Source organism: Calidris pugnax, unplaced genomic scaffold, assembly GCF_001431845.1.
Source record: "Calidris pugnax isolate Ruff unplaced genomic scaffold, ASM143184v1 scaffold41, whole genome shotgun sequence".
Lineage (NCBI taxonomy): Eukaryota > Metazoa > Chordata > Aves > Charadriiformes > Scolopacidae > Calidris > Calidris pugnax.
The window spans coordinates 14,092,708-14,113,540 of NW_015094509.1; the positions used below are offsets into that span (position 1 = coordinate 14,092,708).

Consider the following 20,833-nt stretch of genomic DNA (forward strand, 5'->3'; position numbering starts at 1 on the left):
ACCAAACCTTTTGTGGAGTATTTTCAACCAATCACCAACACTTTTACATTTTTAAGTAAGCCTTTATTATCTTTTCTGTAAATTTATACCATATGATTTTTCTTGTAAAGAAGGTCAGAAGAAAGCTAAGCATGTGACATTTTCTGAGCTTAATCAAGCAGCAGAGTGGTTCTTCATTTCAAGCTTTTACAGGGAGGATTCCTAAAACATTAGTTAACCAAAGAAAACAACAAACTGCAAAAGGGTACACCTTTGTCACAACCCTCTGAAGCACCACACAAGATATGAACAGATCTATCCACTGTTTCCATACAAGTTTATTTTCTTGCTTCCATTTCTGTTCTTTGGTAATACAATAGCCGTAGGTGAGATCACTTTGTGGGGCCAACCAGACACGGCAGAGACTCTCACAGTCTTGTTGGTGTCAAGAGACATGACTACATTGTAAGGCTTTGCTTTGATGAAGCACAGATTTTGGTAATTTGAGAAATGGCTTGTTGATTAACTACTTATTTTTACCACAATCTGATTTGATAAATTGCATCCACAGGCAGAGTTTCAAGAAAAGTTAAGCACAGCAATTGCCTACTGATGAAAGAGTATGTAAAGTATTGTAATTCCTCAAAACAGCTTTTATCTTTGAGACTGGTTCATGCATCAGTCTGATTTGCGAGATGTTTATTTAACAGAAATCAAAACTTATTTCTTTCTTCATAATTAAAGTTTGCTTTGAATCCTGTGATTTACATCTCTGCTGTAATTACAAGATTTTTGTCTGTTTGTTCCTTGGAAATACTGGAGAATTGGCAAGATTTTTGGAAAGATTTTAAAATCCATTTTATGGAAAATGTTTCACTCCATGAACATTTGTCCTATGTCCTAATAAACACACTGTAAAAAATAATTTATTTATGAAAATATAGAATATTACAAAATATAATAAAAGTTTGTGCTAGTGCTCTCTTTAAGCAATGGTCACCTCCTTTGTTCCTCTTGTTGAGCTGGCCACAAAAGCATAAGGCAATCTCAGGTGACTTTCTGGCTCTCAGAGATATTTCCACCACCCAAGGTTTCAACAGCAGACAACACGAATAAAGCCACTCAGGGCAGCAAAGCTGGTGAAAGGGCTTGAAGGAATGTCCTATGAAGAGAGGGGCTACAGACTTTGGTTTGTCTAGTTTGGAGAAATGGAGGCTGAGAGGCAACCTCATTGCTCTCTACAGCTTCCTAAGGAAGGCAAGTGAAGAGGGAGGTGCTGATCTCTTCTCCCTGGTACCCACTGATAGGGCAGTGGGAAGTGATCAAAGCTGCACCAGGAGAGGTTCATACTGGACATTAGGAAGCATTTCTTAACTGAGGGGGTGGTCAAACACTGGAACCGGCTTTCAAGATAGGTGGCCAATGCCCCAAGCCTGTCAGTGTTTAAGAGGCATTTGGACAATGCCCTTATTAACATGCTTTAACTTGAGGTGGTCAGGCTGTTGGACTAGATGATCCTTGTAGGTCTTTCCAACTGAAATAGTCTAGTCTAGTCTAGTCTCCATACTATGTATGCAGGAGGACTGAGGAACATTTGGATAGTAACACTGCAGTATGCAATCAGCTGCTTTGGTTCAAGTAGTTAAAGATCTTGTTTCTATCAGTATTAAAATTATACCTTTGGAAGATAATGAACGAGACTGTACCAAAGTCTTGCCAAAAAGTTAAGTGAATTTAATCCACACATCTTTAAATCAGACACTGAAGCATGAGATCTTGTATCCTTTATGGAAATCATGATATTTAAAGTAAGTATACATGGTCATATCGAGCAGATAAGTTACCCTTTGCTAAACTTTATTAGGATAATACATTAATTAGTAGGTATTAATACATTAACTAATATGCTTTTAGTATGCTGGTCTAAAATTAACTGAATAACTTCATACTCTTATTGTAGGAAAACCTAGAATATGCAGTATTTACTTTTTATGCTACAGTTCTTATCTTTATTGCATACTAATTCCAATCCCACAGCACTGTTAATTGGAGGCTAAAAAACCAACAAACCCCCAAAACATAACCAAACAAAAAACCATATCCAGCTGTACAACATTTTGAAAGTACAACAGACACTATTTAGAAATAATTGTGTACAACCTTGATTTTACAAGACCAAGCTAAAGAGGAATTGCACTTCATAACGTCACAAAGTAATGTTCTACCTTGTTTTCTAATTACATTAACTACACATGTAAAAAACTTTACTTCTTTCTGGCTTCCAAATGTTTCTCAGAATTTAGGTCTACAACCAGTACCTTCACCTCAAAATGTAAGGAAAAATTACCTATGTAAATGTCAAGCTGAAGTTTTGGGGAACTATTAGAACCTGAGCAACAATCAACTTCTAAAACAAAGAATAAAGGCATGAGGTTTTTTTTAAACATTACTCACCAGTAATATAAATGTAAAACACTTACCCTCTTTGCTTATCTCTGCAATTGTAACCCATTCCAAGGTAATATGAAATCCACTTCCTTTTGTGTCCAATTCATCTTTTTCTACCCTAAGCAGCAGCACAGCCACTGAATGCATATCAGATTTTACAAATGAAACACTGTGTGCTATAATAAATGGACTTCCTAGTTCTTCATTAAACACAATCTAGAAAACAAAATTGTAGTAAGAAGTCACAGTCAGTTACAATAGAAGCCTTGCTCTTTCTGAGAAAGCACTGCAAAGCTTCAGTGAATGCCAAATCAGTTAAAATTTGCTTCCCAGAAACCCCTCTGCCAGTATCAATCCATGAATGTCATACACTTCTGATTCCTTCTTCCTTGGCTATCAAGCCAGTGTTCTGAAACACTTTTAATTATTATTGTTTATATTATAAAAATCATTATAAAGGCCCATTACACAAAGCACAAAGATCCACAAAACAGGCCGCATTATGGCTATTTACTACTACAATAAGTAGCTGTACAACAACTGATGAACAGGAGAGGATCCATGAACACAGCATATCAAATGGGTAAACTGCAAACCACTGGGTGCTCTAAATACTCAAAGAGTGAATTTAAATTGAGGTTAATCTCAACATATGAATCACCTGGTTTTGTTACATCAACAACTGCCATGCAACTTTTTTATGTATCAGCATTCTCACACAGAACCAACCATCTAAAGGACAGGACGACCAGTTTCCTGTGTACTGAATTCTCAAAAGATGCAGGGGAAGGAGCCGATCTATCATGCTGAAATCTTCCACTTCAGTACATATACCTGAGTTCACACCAATTACAAAACCTCCTTGACTGCTTAGAAAACTGTCCTTTAATAAAGAAAATAGATGCAAGATGTAGGCTCCTTATAACAGATTTATCTTTCATGAATAAAGAGGAACTAAGCACAGACCACAAGACTCACAGTAGCTCAGGAAGAAATGTAACTTAATTTTATTTGTTGTGTCCAAGCAGAATAACCAATACCATTATTAGTGTAGTAAAAAAATGTCCCGTATCAAGACTCGTTAAAAGAGTTAATTATGTAAACAATTTAATCAAAAGAAACATGAAAACATTCTTCAGTTACAACCAAAAATTGTAAGTAAAAATATTAAGGAGTGATAATTTTCCAGAGCTAAGTGCACTGTATGAAGATTTTCCCACCTGAGAGGCAGAAATAATTTTGCTTACATTATACCTGCTCTGCAGGTGACCCTCAGGGTTACTTATTAAAGCTTTTTAATCAGCAGGTTTGTTTAAGTTTTATTTCAGTCTCTGTGGATGTATTTGTAAGCTGGGGCAAACTAAATGGTGACTATTTCAAGCACAATTATATCTGCACAGACAAACATCACACACACCAGAAATCTCCTAACTTAAAAATTAAACTAGCTTTTAGCTTGGTTGACATTAACTTCAGGCCTTTTTAAAAAATATGTATCATTCCACAGGCCAGCCAAAAGAGCAAACAATAAAAGATGGGGGCAAAAAAACCTAGACAGACACATACAAATAGAGAAGGGAAAGGGGAAATGGTTTTTAGAAAAAGTTTGGCTAGACACAGACTTAAGAACCTACTTAGAAACACTTCGATTCTTCTTCAGTCAAAAGACTGTTCCCCTTCAAACACTTGTTTTTTATAAATTTTGTGCAGAAAGAAATCATTAATTTAGACATTAGTATAAAAATCAGTGGTTTTTATGCTTGAACACAATGCTGTATCAGTGACAGTTATGATTTAAAGCTTAATTCTTCACAACATTACATACATGCAGATCTCATAAGATGCAAGAATAAGAATTATTCAATATATGTATAATACTTAAAAATGTTATTGCAAGACTTACCTCCCACTTTTCAGATGCACTGTTTCCACGCTTGCCTGACTTAATTAAAAACAGTCTTCCTGTGCCATCAGAAAGGGTAACCCATGTGGAAGATGAGAAGTGTATTGAGGCACAAAGGCGATTGTCACAAGCTGTCAGGTCTGTAGGTAGCCTGAAAACTTCTCTTGGTTTTTGTAGAGCAGTGTCCTATAAGTAAACAGTCACGCACTAAGACTAAGTATTTATCAATTTCAGCAAGTTTTACAGACAAATGAAGAATAACAAATCTCAGTAGCAATCTACCAGTTTCTTTGTGCAGCTGAGCATATTTGGAAAAAAAGTAGGAAATGGTAGTGGAATGTCATCATTGAGTTGGTTTCTATTTACAAAAAGCATGAATGCTCTATAATTGATATTTCAGCACTCATTTTTTTCCCTTCTATTTTACAGCACTAATTACATTTTGCATTAAAAATGTCTTTTCTTTTCCCCTAGTATTGCCATATAATTAACCATTTACCTCAAATAATTCTAGTCGCAGTAAAAATGTGGAGACTTTAAAAGATACTAAAGCCACAGAATTATACTCAAACTAGTTCATAAAACTCACTTCTAAATTAAGAATTTTAGCCTATTCTCTTTCACAACTAGTATATTCAAGACAATACATAATTTCTCAGCTTTCCTAGAGTCATTTTATTCAATAAACTAGAGAAGTAATAACTGTGATTAGATAGCAAAGAAATGCTGTACTAATTAATATCATGTTTCCAAATAACTTTTCCATTACATTATGATTATACTATGCATCACGATAAATATATTTAGAATACTGTTTTAGTGGAATACTGCAATCTTGTTTTTTAAGCCAAACTACAAGCACGATAGCTTCTGAGCTTAAATGAACAGAGACTCTATAGCAAACAAAATGCACAGATGATATAATTCTCCAGTGAGCAATAAAGACGTGGATTTTTACGAAACGATACATAACACTAAATTTTACACAAAAAAAAACCCCAAAACAAAATAAACAAGAAAAATCCATTTTCCTGCTGTATAAGCTTTACATAAAACAGCCTGATTGCATAATAGCATAAAATGAATGTTAGATTAACAATTTTGTCTATATTTCTAGTAATTGTTCTCAGCAGTCCTGCTTTAGCTCTGTGCTGCCTTCTTCATTTCCTGCTAATTCTAACAGAAGAAATTGCTTTTGTGCTGTAAATTGGATTTCCAACTGTTGTCATTAAGTACAAAGGCATGTCTTCCAGGATATCTTTTAGGGATTATTCTTTATCTTGTGCCTTCACTCTTACATACAGTCCTTTCTTTGCTGAATAAGGCTTTGTAACTCATTATGTGGCTTGCAGAATGCCAGCAATGCTCTTGCCTGTTTAAGACTATTATTTACCTTCTTTTCTGAGTTGAAGTAATCTCTGAATATCCAAGATGCTTGCTAGAAAAAAACCTCCCCTGACCAAATCTTCATGATTTGAAAAGAACTTGGCACTACAGTTTAAAAAAATGGTCAGGACATGCTTTATCAGCAATACAACTTCATCCACCACTTATGAAGTAGATCAGGCTGCAGTATTAAGAACACAAACGAAATAGTCTTGCAGAAGAACCTAAGATGTGACTATGATGTTGCTGTATGTCCAGTCTACATCTCTATAATATTTCAAATAACTGCAATGAAATTTAATTGCTTCATATTTTTCAAATGAACTATGTAGCTGCTAAAACAGGCTGGCAGTTCTGTCACAAGGGGGGTTCCCCAGGGACTGATGCCAGGCGCCATCCTGTGCAACATCTCCATAAATTACCTGGATGAAGGGATTGAAAGCACCCTCACCACATTTGCCAGTGACACTAAACTAGGTGATGAGGTAGACATTTATAAGGGAGAGCCATCTTGTACAGAGACCCAGATAAGCCTTGAAGAGTCAGGTAGTGAGAACATTGTGAAAAGAAACAAAGGAAAGTGCAAGGTCCTCCACCTGGGATTGAATAACCAAAGAGCCCAGTACAGGCTAGGATCTGCATGGATGGGGAGCAGCCTTGCTAAAAGGGACCTGAGGGTCCTGGTGGCCAACAAGCTGAGCTACAGAGAGGACGGAGGCTCTTTCTTCTTATGAAGTCACATAGAGAAGACAAGGGGCAAGGGGTAAAAGTCACACCAGAAGAGGTTTCATCTTGACATAGAAGAATTTTCTTATAGTGAGAACAATCAATGGCTGGAACAACCTCCTCAGGGACACTGCAGAGTGCCCGTTACTGGAGGTTTTCACGATGGTACTGGACAAGGTGCTAGGCTCATTTTCCTATGAAAAGCTAGACCATGTGATCTTTTGAGGTGTCTTCCGACCTGGGCTGTTCTATGATTCTAAAACAAATAGTGGACACAAACAATACAATATTTATTTATTTTTATTTATTTAAAATAAGTATTCACAACCTTGCCCCTTATACCGATTCATAGACCTCAGGATCTGATCTGAGATCTCCAAAAAGGTCTTCCAGCAATAACAAACAAAATGAATTCCTGTTGCTTCTGTTCTGTACCTTAAAGAAACATTCCTCATAAAGTTACAGTCCTTTCCCCTCATCTCAAAGACAGTTTTATATATATATATATATATATCATTAATGAAACAAAATTAGATACAACAGATTTCATACATATTTTGCAGATTAGTGTACCTACATATATTTGAACACGTAAACAGTTCTCTCTGGAAAAAAAAGGTGCCTGACTGGCCTTTACAGATCAACATTTCCCTTTTTAAATCCTATTTATCTTCTTAATCCAACAACAAATAGACTATGTCGAGACCATAACTAATAATCATAGAGCCAATTAAATTATTTTCAGTTTTATTTTACTAGGCTCATTTCCAGTCAGCTGATTTACAGTTATTTCAGAAGGTCCGCAAATCAGAAAACTGTGCTTAACAATAAGGAAATTCTTCCCTTATTACTAAAAATCAGTATTAACGTCATTAAAATGAGAAGATATTTAAGTAGAAATATATTTTTAAAAAAGAACAATACAATTTGAAATAAAAACATTACAGGGACAGTTTTGAAGATATTTACAAGCACGTAAAAGAAAGCACAAACAGAAGCATATTTGTACTGAAAACCTGGGAGGAAACAAGTATTTATCTATTCAGCACCACACAAAATGCACTTCTTTACTATAGTAATGGTGGGGATGCAATTAAGAAATAGCAGTGATAAAGTATCGGATTATAGTAGTGTATCGTTACAAGGCCTGAAATATCAGCCACAAATTATTATATTTTCTAAGCATCTGCTTCCCCTCTATTTTCACTCTAGCAATGGGTAGTTTGGGAGGGGTGCGGGAGAAATAATCTATATATGTATATCTACTTCTAGTAATAGAAACTCACTCATTCTGATCTATGAAATAAGGCAGTCAAAAATACACATACAAAGCCTCATCTTTAAAAGTTCTTTGCACTAGTGCACATGTGTGCAACACAGAAAGAGCACATTTGTGCATGTAAAGCATATCATGGCCTCATTTGCTGAGAATCCTGTATTTGAGGGGATTTAAAATATTTTCCAGATGTTTTTAAAATCAGATGTGTATTTAAAACATGTTCGAAGGTAAGCAAGAGAAATTGGATTTGGGTAAGTACCATTTTAATAAGCAACAGCATAAAAGACCAGATGCCAAACAGATAGCCTGCTTGCCTTTTGAGCCTACTTGAATTCATATTAGAGATTAGCGTGACCACAGAAAGGCACAAGGGCTTATTGGACGGAGCCTGCCACGGAAAAGAAGCAAATCTGATTTTTAATTACTGGAAGCATTCAGGGGCACTTTGTAGATTTAGTTGCATCACTTTGCCCCCTTGAACTATTCCAATAATTTTAACACATTCAGGAGGGGAGAATGAAAGAATTAAAAAAAAAAAAAAAAAAAACAACAACACAAAAAAAACCCAAACCACCCCAAAATGCACAACCCAAACAAAAATCCCACAAACACTAAATACAAAGAATTATGGCTTCCTCATCTTTTACTTTATTTTAAGGTTTCACTTAAAGGCAGTGTTTTCTACAACAAAAGTGTTCCATTGTAACTAGCAATGACTGCTGTGCCTAGAAAAAAAAAAAAAAATTAAAATTCCATGCATCTTATCACAGAAAGAAGAAGCACCATCCCTGTTACAAGTGACTTACAGGACTATGCGATGTAATATTACAGAAGACCACACTTTGCAAAAAGAGATGAAGGTTGAGAAAACAAGTCCAAGTTTTTAACCGCTGGAGGAAAAATCTCCAAATACTTTCGAGCTATATTATGGTATTACAAACATCAAGCAATTAAAAAAAATCAAGTCAGATGCCAAAAAATACGCAACAATCCAAAAAAATAAACTTGGGAATTCTGCCAATATGGTACTCATTGGGTTTTTAAAACAAAATGTTGATGCTGGCTTGTTGAATGAAAGAAGCCCAACAGCTGTAATAGAAGAATGTTAATGCTTCTATACAGTATTTCCAGCCAAGGGTAACAACTTCCTCAACTGGTATAAAAAAACCCACCTGAATACTCATCCACTGACTTAGAAAAACTGCTCATGTTAATCACTTCTCTTTTTCAATTATATTTGATTTTGAGCAAGTGGCAAGCTATTATCTATACCTTTGGCCTTCACAGATGACATCTTTTTAAACACCTAAGTTGCAGGGATAATTCGTGATTTACGGATAACTAACACACTGCCATATTAGAATCAAAGTTGCAACCAAAAGAGGAGGAAGAACTATAAATAGCTACGTGTTAAACAGCCTATCTGTTCTTTCACTTTGGATTTAGGACAACCAAGTTAACCTGTTCCATCTTCTGTTTTAAAGAAGTGACATGAATTTTAAATGTGGCCATTGCTAACTTGTAAGCTATACTTGGCTGAAAACAGTATTATTTGTAATATACATTTGACTAATATATGGCTAGGCACATTTGTAATGGGACACCTTTTTGATGCTTCTGAATAAACATTCCTCTTTATTCATATGCAAACATGTTTCCTTTGCAAAACAGCCCTGTATTGTGCATTAGGACACAAGAAGGTGGTCATTTATTTCACAGTCCAGTGGAACTGAAACGTGTGACAAGATATTAGAAGTGCCATTTTTTGAAGATTCCACTGGACCCACCAGATCTAGAGAAGAGTATTTATTATTTCAATTTACTGCACATAAAAATGGAAATTACTGCCTGATGTAAAATCCTTTATCCAGTTTATCTGCTAAGAAAGAAATTTACACACTTTAGTGCCCTTCTAATAAGGGAATGTCCTAGGTGCCTCTGTTGTGCTGGCAGTGGAGGGGCAGGGGTGGTCCCCAGGAGGAGAGGCCAGGGCTGCCCCAGGCTGGACACAGCCTCCTCCAACCCTCTCCCATGGCTGCACCACAGGGCACGGCTGAGCCTGGCAGCTGAGACGGGAGCGTGGAGGAGACGTTCACATCTCCCCACCATGTTAACGAGATGGAACGAGAGAGCATCTGGGTAGTTGTCTGGCAGCCAGCCAAGGCTAACCAACCACAAGGAAAAAACACCAAAAAAAGAGATTGTGACGAGCCACTGTTCACAGAAGGCTTTCCCTGACAAGCTTCTTTCTTTTCTATGTTCCTATGGGGAATCCAGATGATCTCAAAAGATTTGGAAGAAGTCCCAGAAGATTATTCTGTCTCAGCAAGAGTCTGTCAAAGGATCCAACTGCTTCCGTGTTCTATGAAAAGTAAAAGAACTATTTTCCAGCTTCAGTTCTCAGCCTACCATCCTCTGGAAACCTGTACTTCCTGAAAAAATCTAGAAGTACCATTTCAGAATTTTTCTCAGCCTAGCCCTGGCCTAGTTCCACCTCCAGAACCTTGCACAAGGTAAGCCACGCTCTCTCAAAAAAATCACATATCACCCTGTTTTCTTTGGCCCACAAGGTAGAAGACAAATTCCTTGGTAACATGTGAATGGCTATTTTCCTTTCCACACAGTCTTTTATTCCTAAATGACCACACACTACAATTGCATGTGGCACAATGTTTCTGGCAGGAACATTGTGCCTATAGAACCAAGTCCTTTCCCCTCCAGAATGAAGAGTAGCTTTGTAATGGAAACTAGTGCATCCATGCATTAAAATGGCTCAAAAGAAATAGAAAAGTTTGACTACTTAAGAATATCAGTATAAAAGCAGAGAACTGTCATCTTTTTCAGACTTGGCCTAGTTTGCTTACACTCTATTTCATGTTTGCCCAGGGCCACCAGCATCTTTTTGCCTCTAACAAGTGATGCCTAGATTAAGCTATTAGTCCATAAAGGCTTCTTAATTGTCCTGCGTAGTTTCTTTCTTTCCTCATATCTACAATGATTGGATTTTCAAATTAGCAAACAAACAAACATCAAGTAACAAAGGAGAGAAACAGCCAGCAACTAGAAAATAAGTGTCTATTCTTTTCTTCAACTTGTCATCATATGCATCTTCCCCAGGATGGAAGCAAATGCAACACTATTGCAATACTAATGCAATACTATTAACGAAAAGATGTTGGAAACCTCACTTAAGATCCTTTCATCCTTCCTGATGAACCACATTTTTGTTAATCTACCTGTCTTCCTGGCAATAGCTGCCCCCAGTTTTTGCATTCGGATCCTACTTGCCATATTTTCTACCTTATCTACCCCACATCTTTTCAAATTCAGTAACTTTTAAAATAAGTTTTTTCTTACCAGAGTCACTGACAGATTCATAACTCTTCCAAACTGATCGACATAGTAAACATTATCCTGGTACCAGGAATCAAGATGAAGATAATTATACATGCCAAAAGCACGCATGTGGTCAAGGGTATACTGATCATCACGAAGCTTCACTTCTGCTACAGCTGTGGAGAAAAAAAAAAAAGAAAATACTATTTTAACAATTATTTAGTTACTTATTTATAATTTAATAATTTAAAGGTCAAACTAGTAATTTAAAAATAATTCTTCCATCCTTAGTCCACAGGTCCAGTTTATTTTAAGAAAAATACATTATGTATACAGTTTAAAATTTCACCATAAACTTGGAAAGCTGGTTCACCCACACTGAAGGCCACTGCAGTGATTCACTGTGATCACTGTTGTGGTTTAACCTCAGTTGGCAGCTGGAAACCACGCAGCCACTTGTTCACTTCCCCCACAGCAGGATGGGGAAGAGAATCAGAAGAGTAAAAGTGAGGAAAAACTCGTAGGTTGGGATGAAGACAGTTTAATAGGTAGAGCAAGAGCTGCACATGCAAGCAAAGCAAAACAAGGAATTCATTCACTGCTTCCCACTGGCAGGCAAATGTTCAGCCAGCCCCAGGAAAGCTGGATTCCAGTGCACGTAATAGTTACTCGGGAAGAAGAACACCATCACTCCAAATGTCCCCCTCTTCCTTCTTTTTCCCCAGCTTTACATATGAAGCATGATGTCACATGGGATGGAATATATCTTTGGTCAGCTGGGGTCAGTTTCCCCAGCTGTGCCCCCTCCCAACTTCTTGATGTGCCCTTCCATCTCGCTCGTTGGCAGGGCAGTGTGAGGAGTGGGAAAGGCCTTGACTGTACAGCAACAGCCAAAAACATCACTGCACTACAATCACTGCTTCTCACCCCAAATCCAAACCATAGCACTACACCAGATGCCAGCAAGAAAGTTAACTCCACCCCAGCAGAAATCATGACAATCATGTAATAACCACTACCATTTATGGTGGTCTGTTGTGGATAGATGCCAGGTCCTCACCAAAGCCACCCTATCACTCCCCTCCTCAGCTGGACAGGGCAGAGAAAAAAATAACAAAATGTTCCTGGGTTGAAATAAGGACAGGGAGAGATCACACACCTATTACCATCATAAGCAAAACAGACTCGACTCAGGGAAATTAATTTATTTCCAATCAAAATCAGAGTAGAGTAATAAGAAATAAAATCACCTTCCCCTCACCCTTTCCTTCTTCCCCAGCTCATCTTCAATCCTGACTATGTCTACCTCCTCCCCCACAGCGGGGCAGGGGGATGGGGAAATGGGGGTTGCGGTCAGTTCATCACATACTCTCTCTGCCTCTCTTTCCTCCTCAGGGGGAGGACTCCTCACGCTTTTCCCCTGCACCAGCGTGGGGTCCCTACCACCAGTGACAGTCCTGCACGAACTTCTCCAATGTGAGTCCTTCACACGGGCTACAGTTCTTCATGAACTGCTCCAGCGCAGGTCCTTTTCATGGAATGCAGTCCTTCAGGAATAGACCTCTCACAGGGTCGCAAGTCCTGCCAGCAAATCTACTCCAGCATGGGCTTCTCTCTCCACATGTCCCGCCAGGAGCCTGCTCCGGCCTGGGCTTCCCACAGGGTCACAGCTTTCTTCGGGCGCATCCACCTGCTCCAACATAGGGTCATTCAAGGGCTGCAGGTGGATACCTTCACCTCCACAGTCTGCAGGGAAACAAACTGCCTCCCCATGGTCTTCACCATGGGCTGCATGCGAATCTCTTCTCTGGTTCCTGGAGCACCTCCTCTCCTTCCTTCTTCACTGACCTTGGTGTCTGCAAAGTGGTTTCTCTCACATATTCTCAATTCACTCTCTGCTGCTTTTGTTCTGGTGCAGCAACTTTTTCCCCTTCTTCAGTACATTATCCCAGAGGCACTACTGGTGTTGCTGATGGGCTCAGCCAGCAGCTGCTCCATCTTGGAGACAGCTGGCATTGGTTCTGTTGGACACAGAGGAAACTTCCAGCAGCTTCTCCACAGAAGTTCTCATTGTAGCCCTCCTGCACTACCAAAGCCTGGCCACGCAAACCCAATACACCTGTACTGTCTCTTCCCAACATATGTTGAGATTCAATTTGTCAATAACCCTCACAAGATGAAACAGACATGCAACAATTTTAAGTCTGCTTGGAGGAGCACAAATCATTCCTGATTTGTATATGGTATTACAGTAAGGGAAAACTTACTCCACAGTAACTCCAAGAAGCTAGCAACCAAAAGAAATATCCCACCTAACTACATGGATTTCATAGTCTTAAATTCTGACAGAAGTGAGAATTCTGACGGGGTGGAGTGAGAAAGCAGCCACACGGTTCTTTGTTGCTGGCTGGGGCTAAACCACACCACCAGTATTTCACTTCCATCCACCCCCGTAACACAGACCATTCACAACTCTATCCAGCAATCTTCATCTTAGATTTCTTACACTTTTCTTTAGCATCTACTGAAAACCTACTGGAGCAGCAGTAGTTTATTCCACTCTGTCAGAACAGCAATTACTGCAAACTGTCCATTTGGGAGTGCAATCAGTGGCATCTCATAGCCACCACAATACCATCAATCACATAGTCACTAGACAGCTGAGAACTGACCTCATTAGAGATACTGGCTATTAACATAAAAGTGGCTATAGGACACATTGCAAGATTACACTGATTAATAAAAAAATCCAGTCATACTATATAAAATGCTTACAAAATGACAGTACAATTAGCATTTAGTCTCCTAATCACAGAACAGTTAGAGTCAGGACCTTAGAGGTCACCTAGTTCCAATCCACCTGCCATGGCCAAGGACACCTTCCACTAGACCAGGCTGCTTAAAGCCCCACCTGACCAACTCAATACTTTCATGAATGGGGGATCTACAGCCACTCTGAGCAACCTGTTCCAGTGTCTCACCACCCTCAGAGTAAAGAATTTCTTCCTAACATCTAATCTAAATCTACCCTCTTCCAGTGTAAAACTGTTACCCCTCATCCTATAGGTACACTCCCTGATAAAAGAGTCCCTCCCCATCTCTCCTGTAGGCCCCATTTAGGTACTGGAAGGCTGCTGTAAGGTCTCCCCAGAGCCTTCTCTTCCCCAGGCTGAACAACCCCAACTCTCTCTCTTATCCTGTCCTCGTAGGAGAGGTGCTCCAGCCCTCTGATCATCTTCATGGCCCTCCTTTGGGCTCGCTCCAACAGGTCCATGTCCTTCTTATGTTGGGGGCCCCAGAGCTGGACAGAATATTCCAGGTGGGGTCTCACCAGAGAGGAGTAGAGGGGCAGAATCACCTCCCTTGACCTGCTGGCCACAATTCTTTTGATGCAGCCAGCTTTCTGGGCTGCCAGCACACACTGCCAGCTCATGTTGAGCTTTTTATCCATCAACACCCCCAAGTCCTTCTTCTCAGTATTGCTCTCAGTCTATTCTCTGTCCAACCTGTAATTGGCTTGGGATTGCCATGACTCATGTGCAGGACCTTGTACTTGGCTTTTTTGAACTTCATGAGGTTCACAGAGGCCCACCTCTCAGGCTCCTCTGGATGGCATGCCTTCCCTCCAGTGTGTCAATTGCTCCAGGCAGCTTAGTGTCATCGAGAAGCCTGCTGAGGGTGCACTCAATCCCACTGTCCAAGTAACCAACACAGATGTTAAACAGCACCAGTTACAATACCAACCCCTGAGAATGCCACTCGTCACTGGTCACGATTTGGATATCAAGCCTTAGACCGCCAGTCTGAGTGTAGCCATCCATCTGCTGATAATCACTGTTGATATCTGCAAACCAACACTATTAATTACACTCAGCTCATATCATTACTCATATTCACCCCACAGGAGGGCTTTCCGTACCTCTGCAATTAATAAATTACTGTACCCCAGGCCATGGCCCTTCAAATAAAGCTAGAATATCAACAAGAGAGGGAGAAGAAAATACATCTGTCGTAATGGGAAAGTCTGCTACCCATTCCAATTTCTACTTTAACTAATTAGAATATTTTACAGTAAATTACACTGTAAGAGAAATTAGAAGGATGTGTTGTGAAAATGCACTTTAAAGCTGTTTGTACAATCAAGCTTTATCAGAGAGATATTTTTCCCAACACGACAAGAGATGATGTGAATAGTCTGTAAACAATTAGGCAAAACCAAATATAATCCAAGATAATTATTTTCAGTGATACCAAGAACATGTCATCTACTTCCTGTATAGCTACATTAACTGATCTGAAATTCTAATACACATGCGGTAGCATGTAAGCTTTTTTAGCACAGAAAACCTAAAACTGTCTTATTTTGTAAGACTTTATTTCTCCACTTCTCCCTCCCTGATCCCTAGACATGTTGCTACTGGCAGAATAGTAACTAAAACACATAGAAATAGTGTAAAAATAGTCCCAAATAGACACTTCCTAAAGCAAATGTATAACCTTTCAAGAAAATTCTTGCAACAATATACTACTGGTTAGCTGATTGTAAGGTGATAAGCTTTATAAAAGCTGGAACAACATGAATAAATTCTCTGTCCTTCAGTTTTTTAGTCACTATTCCTGAAAAGCCCTGAATAATAAGGGGTCTGGAATAGGAGATCCAAATCCCTTGCATAATTGCAATATGTAATTAATTCTTCATAAACAGAAGTCAGAAACTATACAATTTGTAGGTGATTTTAAACCAGTAAATCAAACAAATGTGTATTGTACTGTCATGAAACACTTCAAATAAGGATATCAACTGCTTACAGAACGTATCCTGTATATATAGCTCTGCCAAGAAGTAATCAGAGAAACTATTCCATCCTCAATTAATTGAGACCCATTCTGCGATCAAGAGAAATCTGTGCACAAATGCCATCTGCTATTACATACCATGTGCTCAGATAGCTTATAGGAGATTTTACACTAGGATGAAGTTCATTCCTTCCTTTCTACAGCCTTCCAGGTTCATGTTTTCTTGATGGTCCTTGGGAAAATGAGGAGAAAACCAACAGAGCTGAGTGCAAAAAAAATGAAGGACAAACAAGATAAGAAATTAAGGCTCTTAATAAAATAAATTCAGAAAAAGAAAAGTTAATATAAAGGGAAAAGAAGAAATACTTCAATTAGATTATCCCCTTATTCAGTCACATATTTTTGTGGAGTTTTGTTTGGTTTTTTGGTCAGGATTTTTTGTTGTTGTTTGGTTTGTGATTCTTTTTTTTTGTTCTGGGGGTTTTGGTGGGCTGTTTTTTCAGCTTTTTGGGTTCAATTAACATGCAGCAGTTATTGACAGCTATTCAACCGAATGATGTATGGTGTCCTTCAAGTTTCTGACAAATAAATTGGCACTACTAAAACCCAGGAACACTGATTCATACTCTGTCACACCAGAAAAGAAAGCAAGTATACAGCTTTCAGTATCATTTCCAAACAACCCTAGTTAGGTGCGATACTACTCTGAATCCCCTCCCCACCACCAAGGGACTTATATTTTAAATGAATAGTGAAGTCTTACATCTGCCATCAAACACTATAAAGCATAACTAAGGAGGAAAAAAGTAGAGAAAAAAGGGTGAGAAGGCCCCCCCCCATTTTTTTATGTTTTACTGAATACATCAAACCACCTTTACAATACTGAAAAATATGTAAAATACTTATATCGACATATTATTTTGGGGCACGGAATGCTTATATGTTTGTATGTCATACTTTGTTTTACAATGCCACCCAGTGGAAGCAATTTAGTATTTCATATACACTTATCTACTAGTGGAAGAGATTACATTAACTTATTTTCTAGTATCAGCATTCAAAGATCCTTCTAACCCTGTATTAATTCTTTTTCTTTTACCATTAACAAATCTGTTTTTATTGTTAATGGCAACATCATCTCATTGCTGCTGGGGAGTAAAAGTACAAGGATTGTTTATTCTACTGCAGTAACTACATTAATAGAGTAAGCAAGAATTTACTGTTTGATAAACACATAGCTTGCTGAAAACAAGCACAGGCTGGCAGATACCATGTAATGAAATATTTTTGTCTGACCAAATTACTTACACAGGTGTGAGAAGTAAATGGGATCTATCATGCACTAAATTGAACAAGATCCAAAAACTAGCAAGGCATTTGTGAAAGTATCACTATAGCAATGCCTTGATTTATAAGTTGACTTGTGCCAGCTTCTCTAACAACAGTTCCAAGGCAGAACTTGCCTCTACACTATCTTTTTCTTTCCCAAGAAATTAGAGTACAACACAAGAAGAGATGTACACATGCTTGAGACCTAAACCTAGACTTATGAACTGCAGCTGTAAATGTCTGAAAAAGCCATGGCTCACAGTTTCTTAGTATTTCCCATATACTACTTTAAAGACTTTTTTTTTCTATATTTAATTTTGCAAATGGAAATGGAAAATGCAAATGGAAATATCTATAACTGTTTGAAATATATCAGTGCCTTTGGCTCCATAAAGAGACACAAACGCATATTTTCCATGTAGCATTACTGAGGGGTAACTACTTTTCACTGAAGTACATACCTTCTAGTCTAAACAGACTGCAAATAAGGCAGTCATTTATTAACTCAATTTTTTCATAAAAAAACATAAATGCATGTGATCAAAGGAATGTATTCTCTGCGTACCCTTCTGGCTCGCAAGCGGAGCTCCATGTTGCAGTGAATGTTTACTATGCTTTTCAGATGTTACTATATCTAAAAGCATACACTACGTCATACATCCAATGATTCTCCCAACTAGGAAAGAGAGTGGAAAAGGCATGAGGGATGGCCACATTTGAACAAATTCCAGCCCTCTGGGAAAAAAAAAAAAAAAATAGACTAACATCTGACCAGTGGAGGTCAGGAGGAAGGTTCTCACTCCTTTAAAAATGTCGTGCATCTTAAGACATACTCCTTGTTGGAGACATGGATTTGTCCCACAATCACTGCTTTGGGCTCTGCTGAGATCAGACCAGGGCAGAAGAGGTGACAGTAAATGAGACGCTCTTTTGTCCTTCCCAAAGGATCAGTAATCTAAAAGAAAGGCATTATCAAACTCAATGCAAAGGAAGCATTTGAAAATAAGTTATGGAAATAAACTAAGGAAAATAAGGAATAAAATAGACAAAATTTAGAATGAAGAGTTGTGAACTAAATGAACAACAAATAGTGTGGGACTCATTACTAGTCGAAACATGTTACCAGGATGAGAGATGACAAAAGAGAAATGACTGTGAAAGTTTAGATTAACTGGGACAGAAGGGGTAGCAGTAAGGAAGAAATAAATGAACATGCAAATCAGAGTATTTAAAAGGGAACATAAGAGAATACAATTTCACCTTTCTTCTTCACTGTCACCATGCATTTAAGAAATTCACTAGAAAATTCCCCTCTACCACAGATCTAATAAGGAAATGTTTTAAACTTCTTCCTGCCTGTGGGTCCTAAAAGCAGGTTGAAATATGGACAAACAAAACATCTAGAAGACCTGGCTTGGTCTCTATAGGGCCTGGTTTGGTTTATATTTCATTTTACTAACTTTAACAAACAACAGAACAACAAAGCTTTCCACTCTTCAGTGGACTGATATCTGTGTCTATCTACATATACACATGCATACACAGAGAACAGAATAAGTGACTTGGTATTAATGATTTGGTAGGACTGCCAAGTACATTAGACTGCAATGAGTCTTTGAGCTGTGGGAAATGGAGAAAGAAAAGAACACTGGCACACATATCAATCTGCTACAGCACAAGTTACTGTAACTATTACATAAAATGTCTGAATGGACAAGAAATTACCTGATCCATCTCTGCATTAGCAACACCATCATTCAAATATTTTAATGAAAATCTGTATTCCTTATCTATTTAGGACAGGTGCACAAGATAGCACAGGCTATCCAAGAACCACACAGTTAGTTTGACCGTAGGAAGAACATCAAATAAAGGATAAACTAAGAGACTGTACCTATGCTATGCTACACTGTTGCCATCTTTGACCCAGCTGTAGGACACTCCTAACACATGTATGCTCACTTAGATTTGGACTATCTTTTGCAAGGTTACACGTAGATCAATCTTACAGTGAAAACGTCAAAATACATAACAAAAACGTTACTCATTAAATTTTCCAGTCCTATCATAGATACACACACAGTATCACCTCAGTCTCCTTCACTCGTCTTTCAACACACAATTCACATACAACTTCTATTGTGTTGTACGCAGTTCACCACTGCAAACACACCTTTCTGATCCACTACTAATCCAATGTATTCAACACAAAACTAAAATAACACATAACAGATAACCCTGTAGACAGGTATATTGTTCAATAAATATATTGGGGCAGAGATCAGTCCACCCAAATTATTTATTACTGTTCCAGCTTTATAAAAAAAAAAGAAACTAATTCATGCACCTTACAAGAGACCTGCATTTCACAAATTATTGAAGGTAGAATGCTAAGAGATTTCAAGAGGCATGGCTAGGGTTATAGGCACAGACCAAACACAACTTTGTCCTAATGTTCTTCTCAGTGAATTAACCCATTAATGGACCAGGAACTCAAGTGTTAATAATGCTTAGCAGAATAAGCAGAGCATAGAATGCATAGCCTGAAGAGCCACCTCTGAACTCTGGGCAGAGTAAGAAAGGAAAATAGCTAATTTGCTGAAGTTTATAGAAAATATGTACTCTATCACACTCAAGTGTACGCTACCACTCTGAACTACCTCAGCTGGTCATCTGCCCTCAGTAAGCATGCACCAGTCAGCCACATTTGTCACACAGATTTTCTTACCCAGTTAGAAACTAGGTTCAGACTCACGGGGGCAGACAGCTGTAAAGCAGTGGTTTGACAACAGAAACAGACCTTGGTCCACCGTGAAGCCACATAAGCTGGCAGGGGTGACCAATGAAAACATTGCAGACATTTATAACGGGGAAAATCAAGACGAAACGCCGTGTCTCTTAACTGCCCGCCGTTCCCGACAGAGGACAGGCGTGCAGGCCCCCCCCAATAAGACCGGCCGGGCTTTCTCCAGCTCAGGCCACCGGGCAGGGCCGCGGCGCGCCGCGAGAGAACGGAGAGAAACGCAGACGGATCCGGTGCCCTCCCCCGCTGCCCGAGGGGCCGGCCAGGCCGCAGGCGAGGCCCGGCGGGCTCACCCCCCCCAGCGCCGCGCACGCCGCCAGACCCAGCCCCGCTCCTCACCCGCGTCCAGCCCCAGCTGGTAGCAGGCCAGCGGCTCCAGGGACAACTTGTAGCCCTCGAACTTGGGGTCCAAGAGCAGGCGCTTGACCTGCAGCGAGCAGTGGGCAGCACCCGCCATACCACGGCTGTGGGCAACGCTTCCTACAGCGGCAGCGGCAGCGCGGCGGCTCCTCAGGCGACGCGCGGAAGCCGCCGCAGGGGATCACGGGAAAGGTCGCGCCGCCGCCAGACAGCAGCGAGGCACGCTGGGAGCAGTAGTCCAGGCTGTCAGCCCCGGAGAGTGCCGGGAGTCGTAGTCGCCGAGCAGGCCCAGACTACGTTTCCCGACAGCGCCCGGGGCAGACGGCGGTTGTGGATCCGGGAGGGAGATCTGCCTCCTGCTGCTGGGGTCGGCGGTGCTGCGGGGGGTGAGGAGGGGCTGGGGCCTCTATCCGCGGCTGCTCCCTCTATCCGCGGCTGCTCCCTCGCTCCGGTCGCGGCGGGAGAGACTCGGGGTGGGCCGGGCCGA

General features: G+C 39.6%; 1 protein-coding gene across 4 annotated transcripts in view; it reads right to left on the minus strand.

Annotated features, from left to right (window-relative positions):
• NUDCD1 (NudC domain containing 1) overlaps window positions 1-20,470 on the minus strand; it is a 36,445-nt gene extending 15,975 nt beyond the window's left edge. Inside the window, exons 1-6 of one of the 4 annotated variants that reach the window (XM_014965601.1) lie at window positions 20,326-20,459; window positions 15,993-16,116; window positions 14,802-14,901; window positions 11,079-11,233; window positions 4,331-4,516; window positions 2,460-2,643 (exon numbers count right to left, since the gene is read on the minus strand). In XM_014965601.1, coding sequence (XP_014821087.1) covers window positions 2,460-2,643; window positions 4,331-4,516; window positions 11,079-11,186 — 478 coding nt within the window. In that variant the 5' untranslated portion in view covers window positions 11,187-11,233; window positions 14,802-14,901; window positions 15,993-16,116; window positions 20,326-20,459. Of the gene's footprint in view, window positions 1-2,459; window positions 2,644-4,330; window positions 4,517-11,078; window positions 11,234-14,801; window positions 14,902-15,992; window positions 16,117-20,325 lie in introns of all 4 variants that reach the window. The other 3 variants (XM_014965600.1, XM_014965602.1, XM_014965599.1) reach the window with 3 other exon arrangements.
• Window positions 20,471-20,833: the final 363 nt, after the last annotated feature.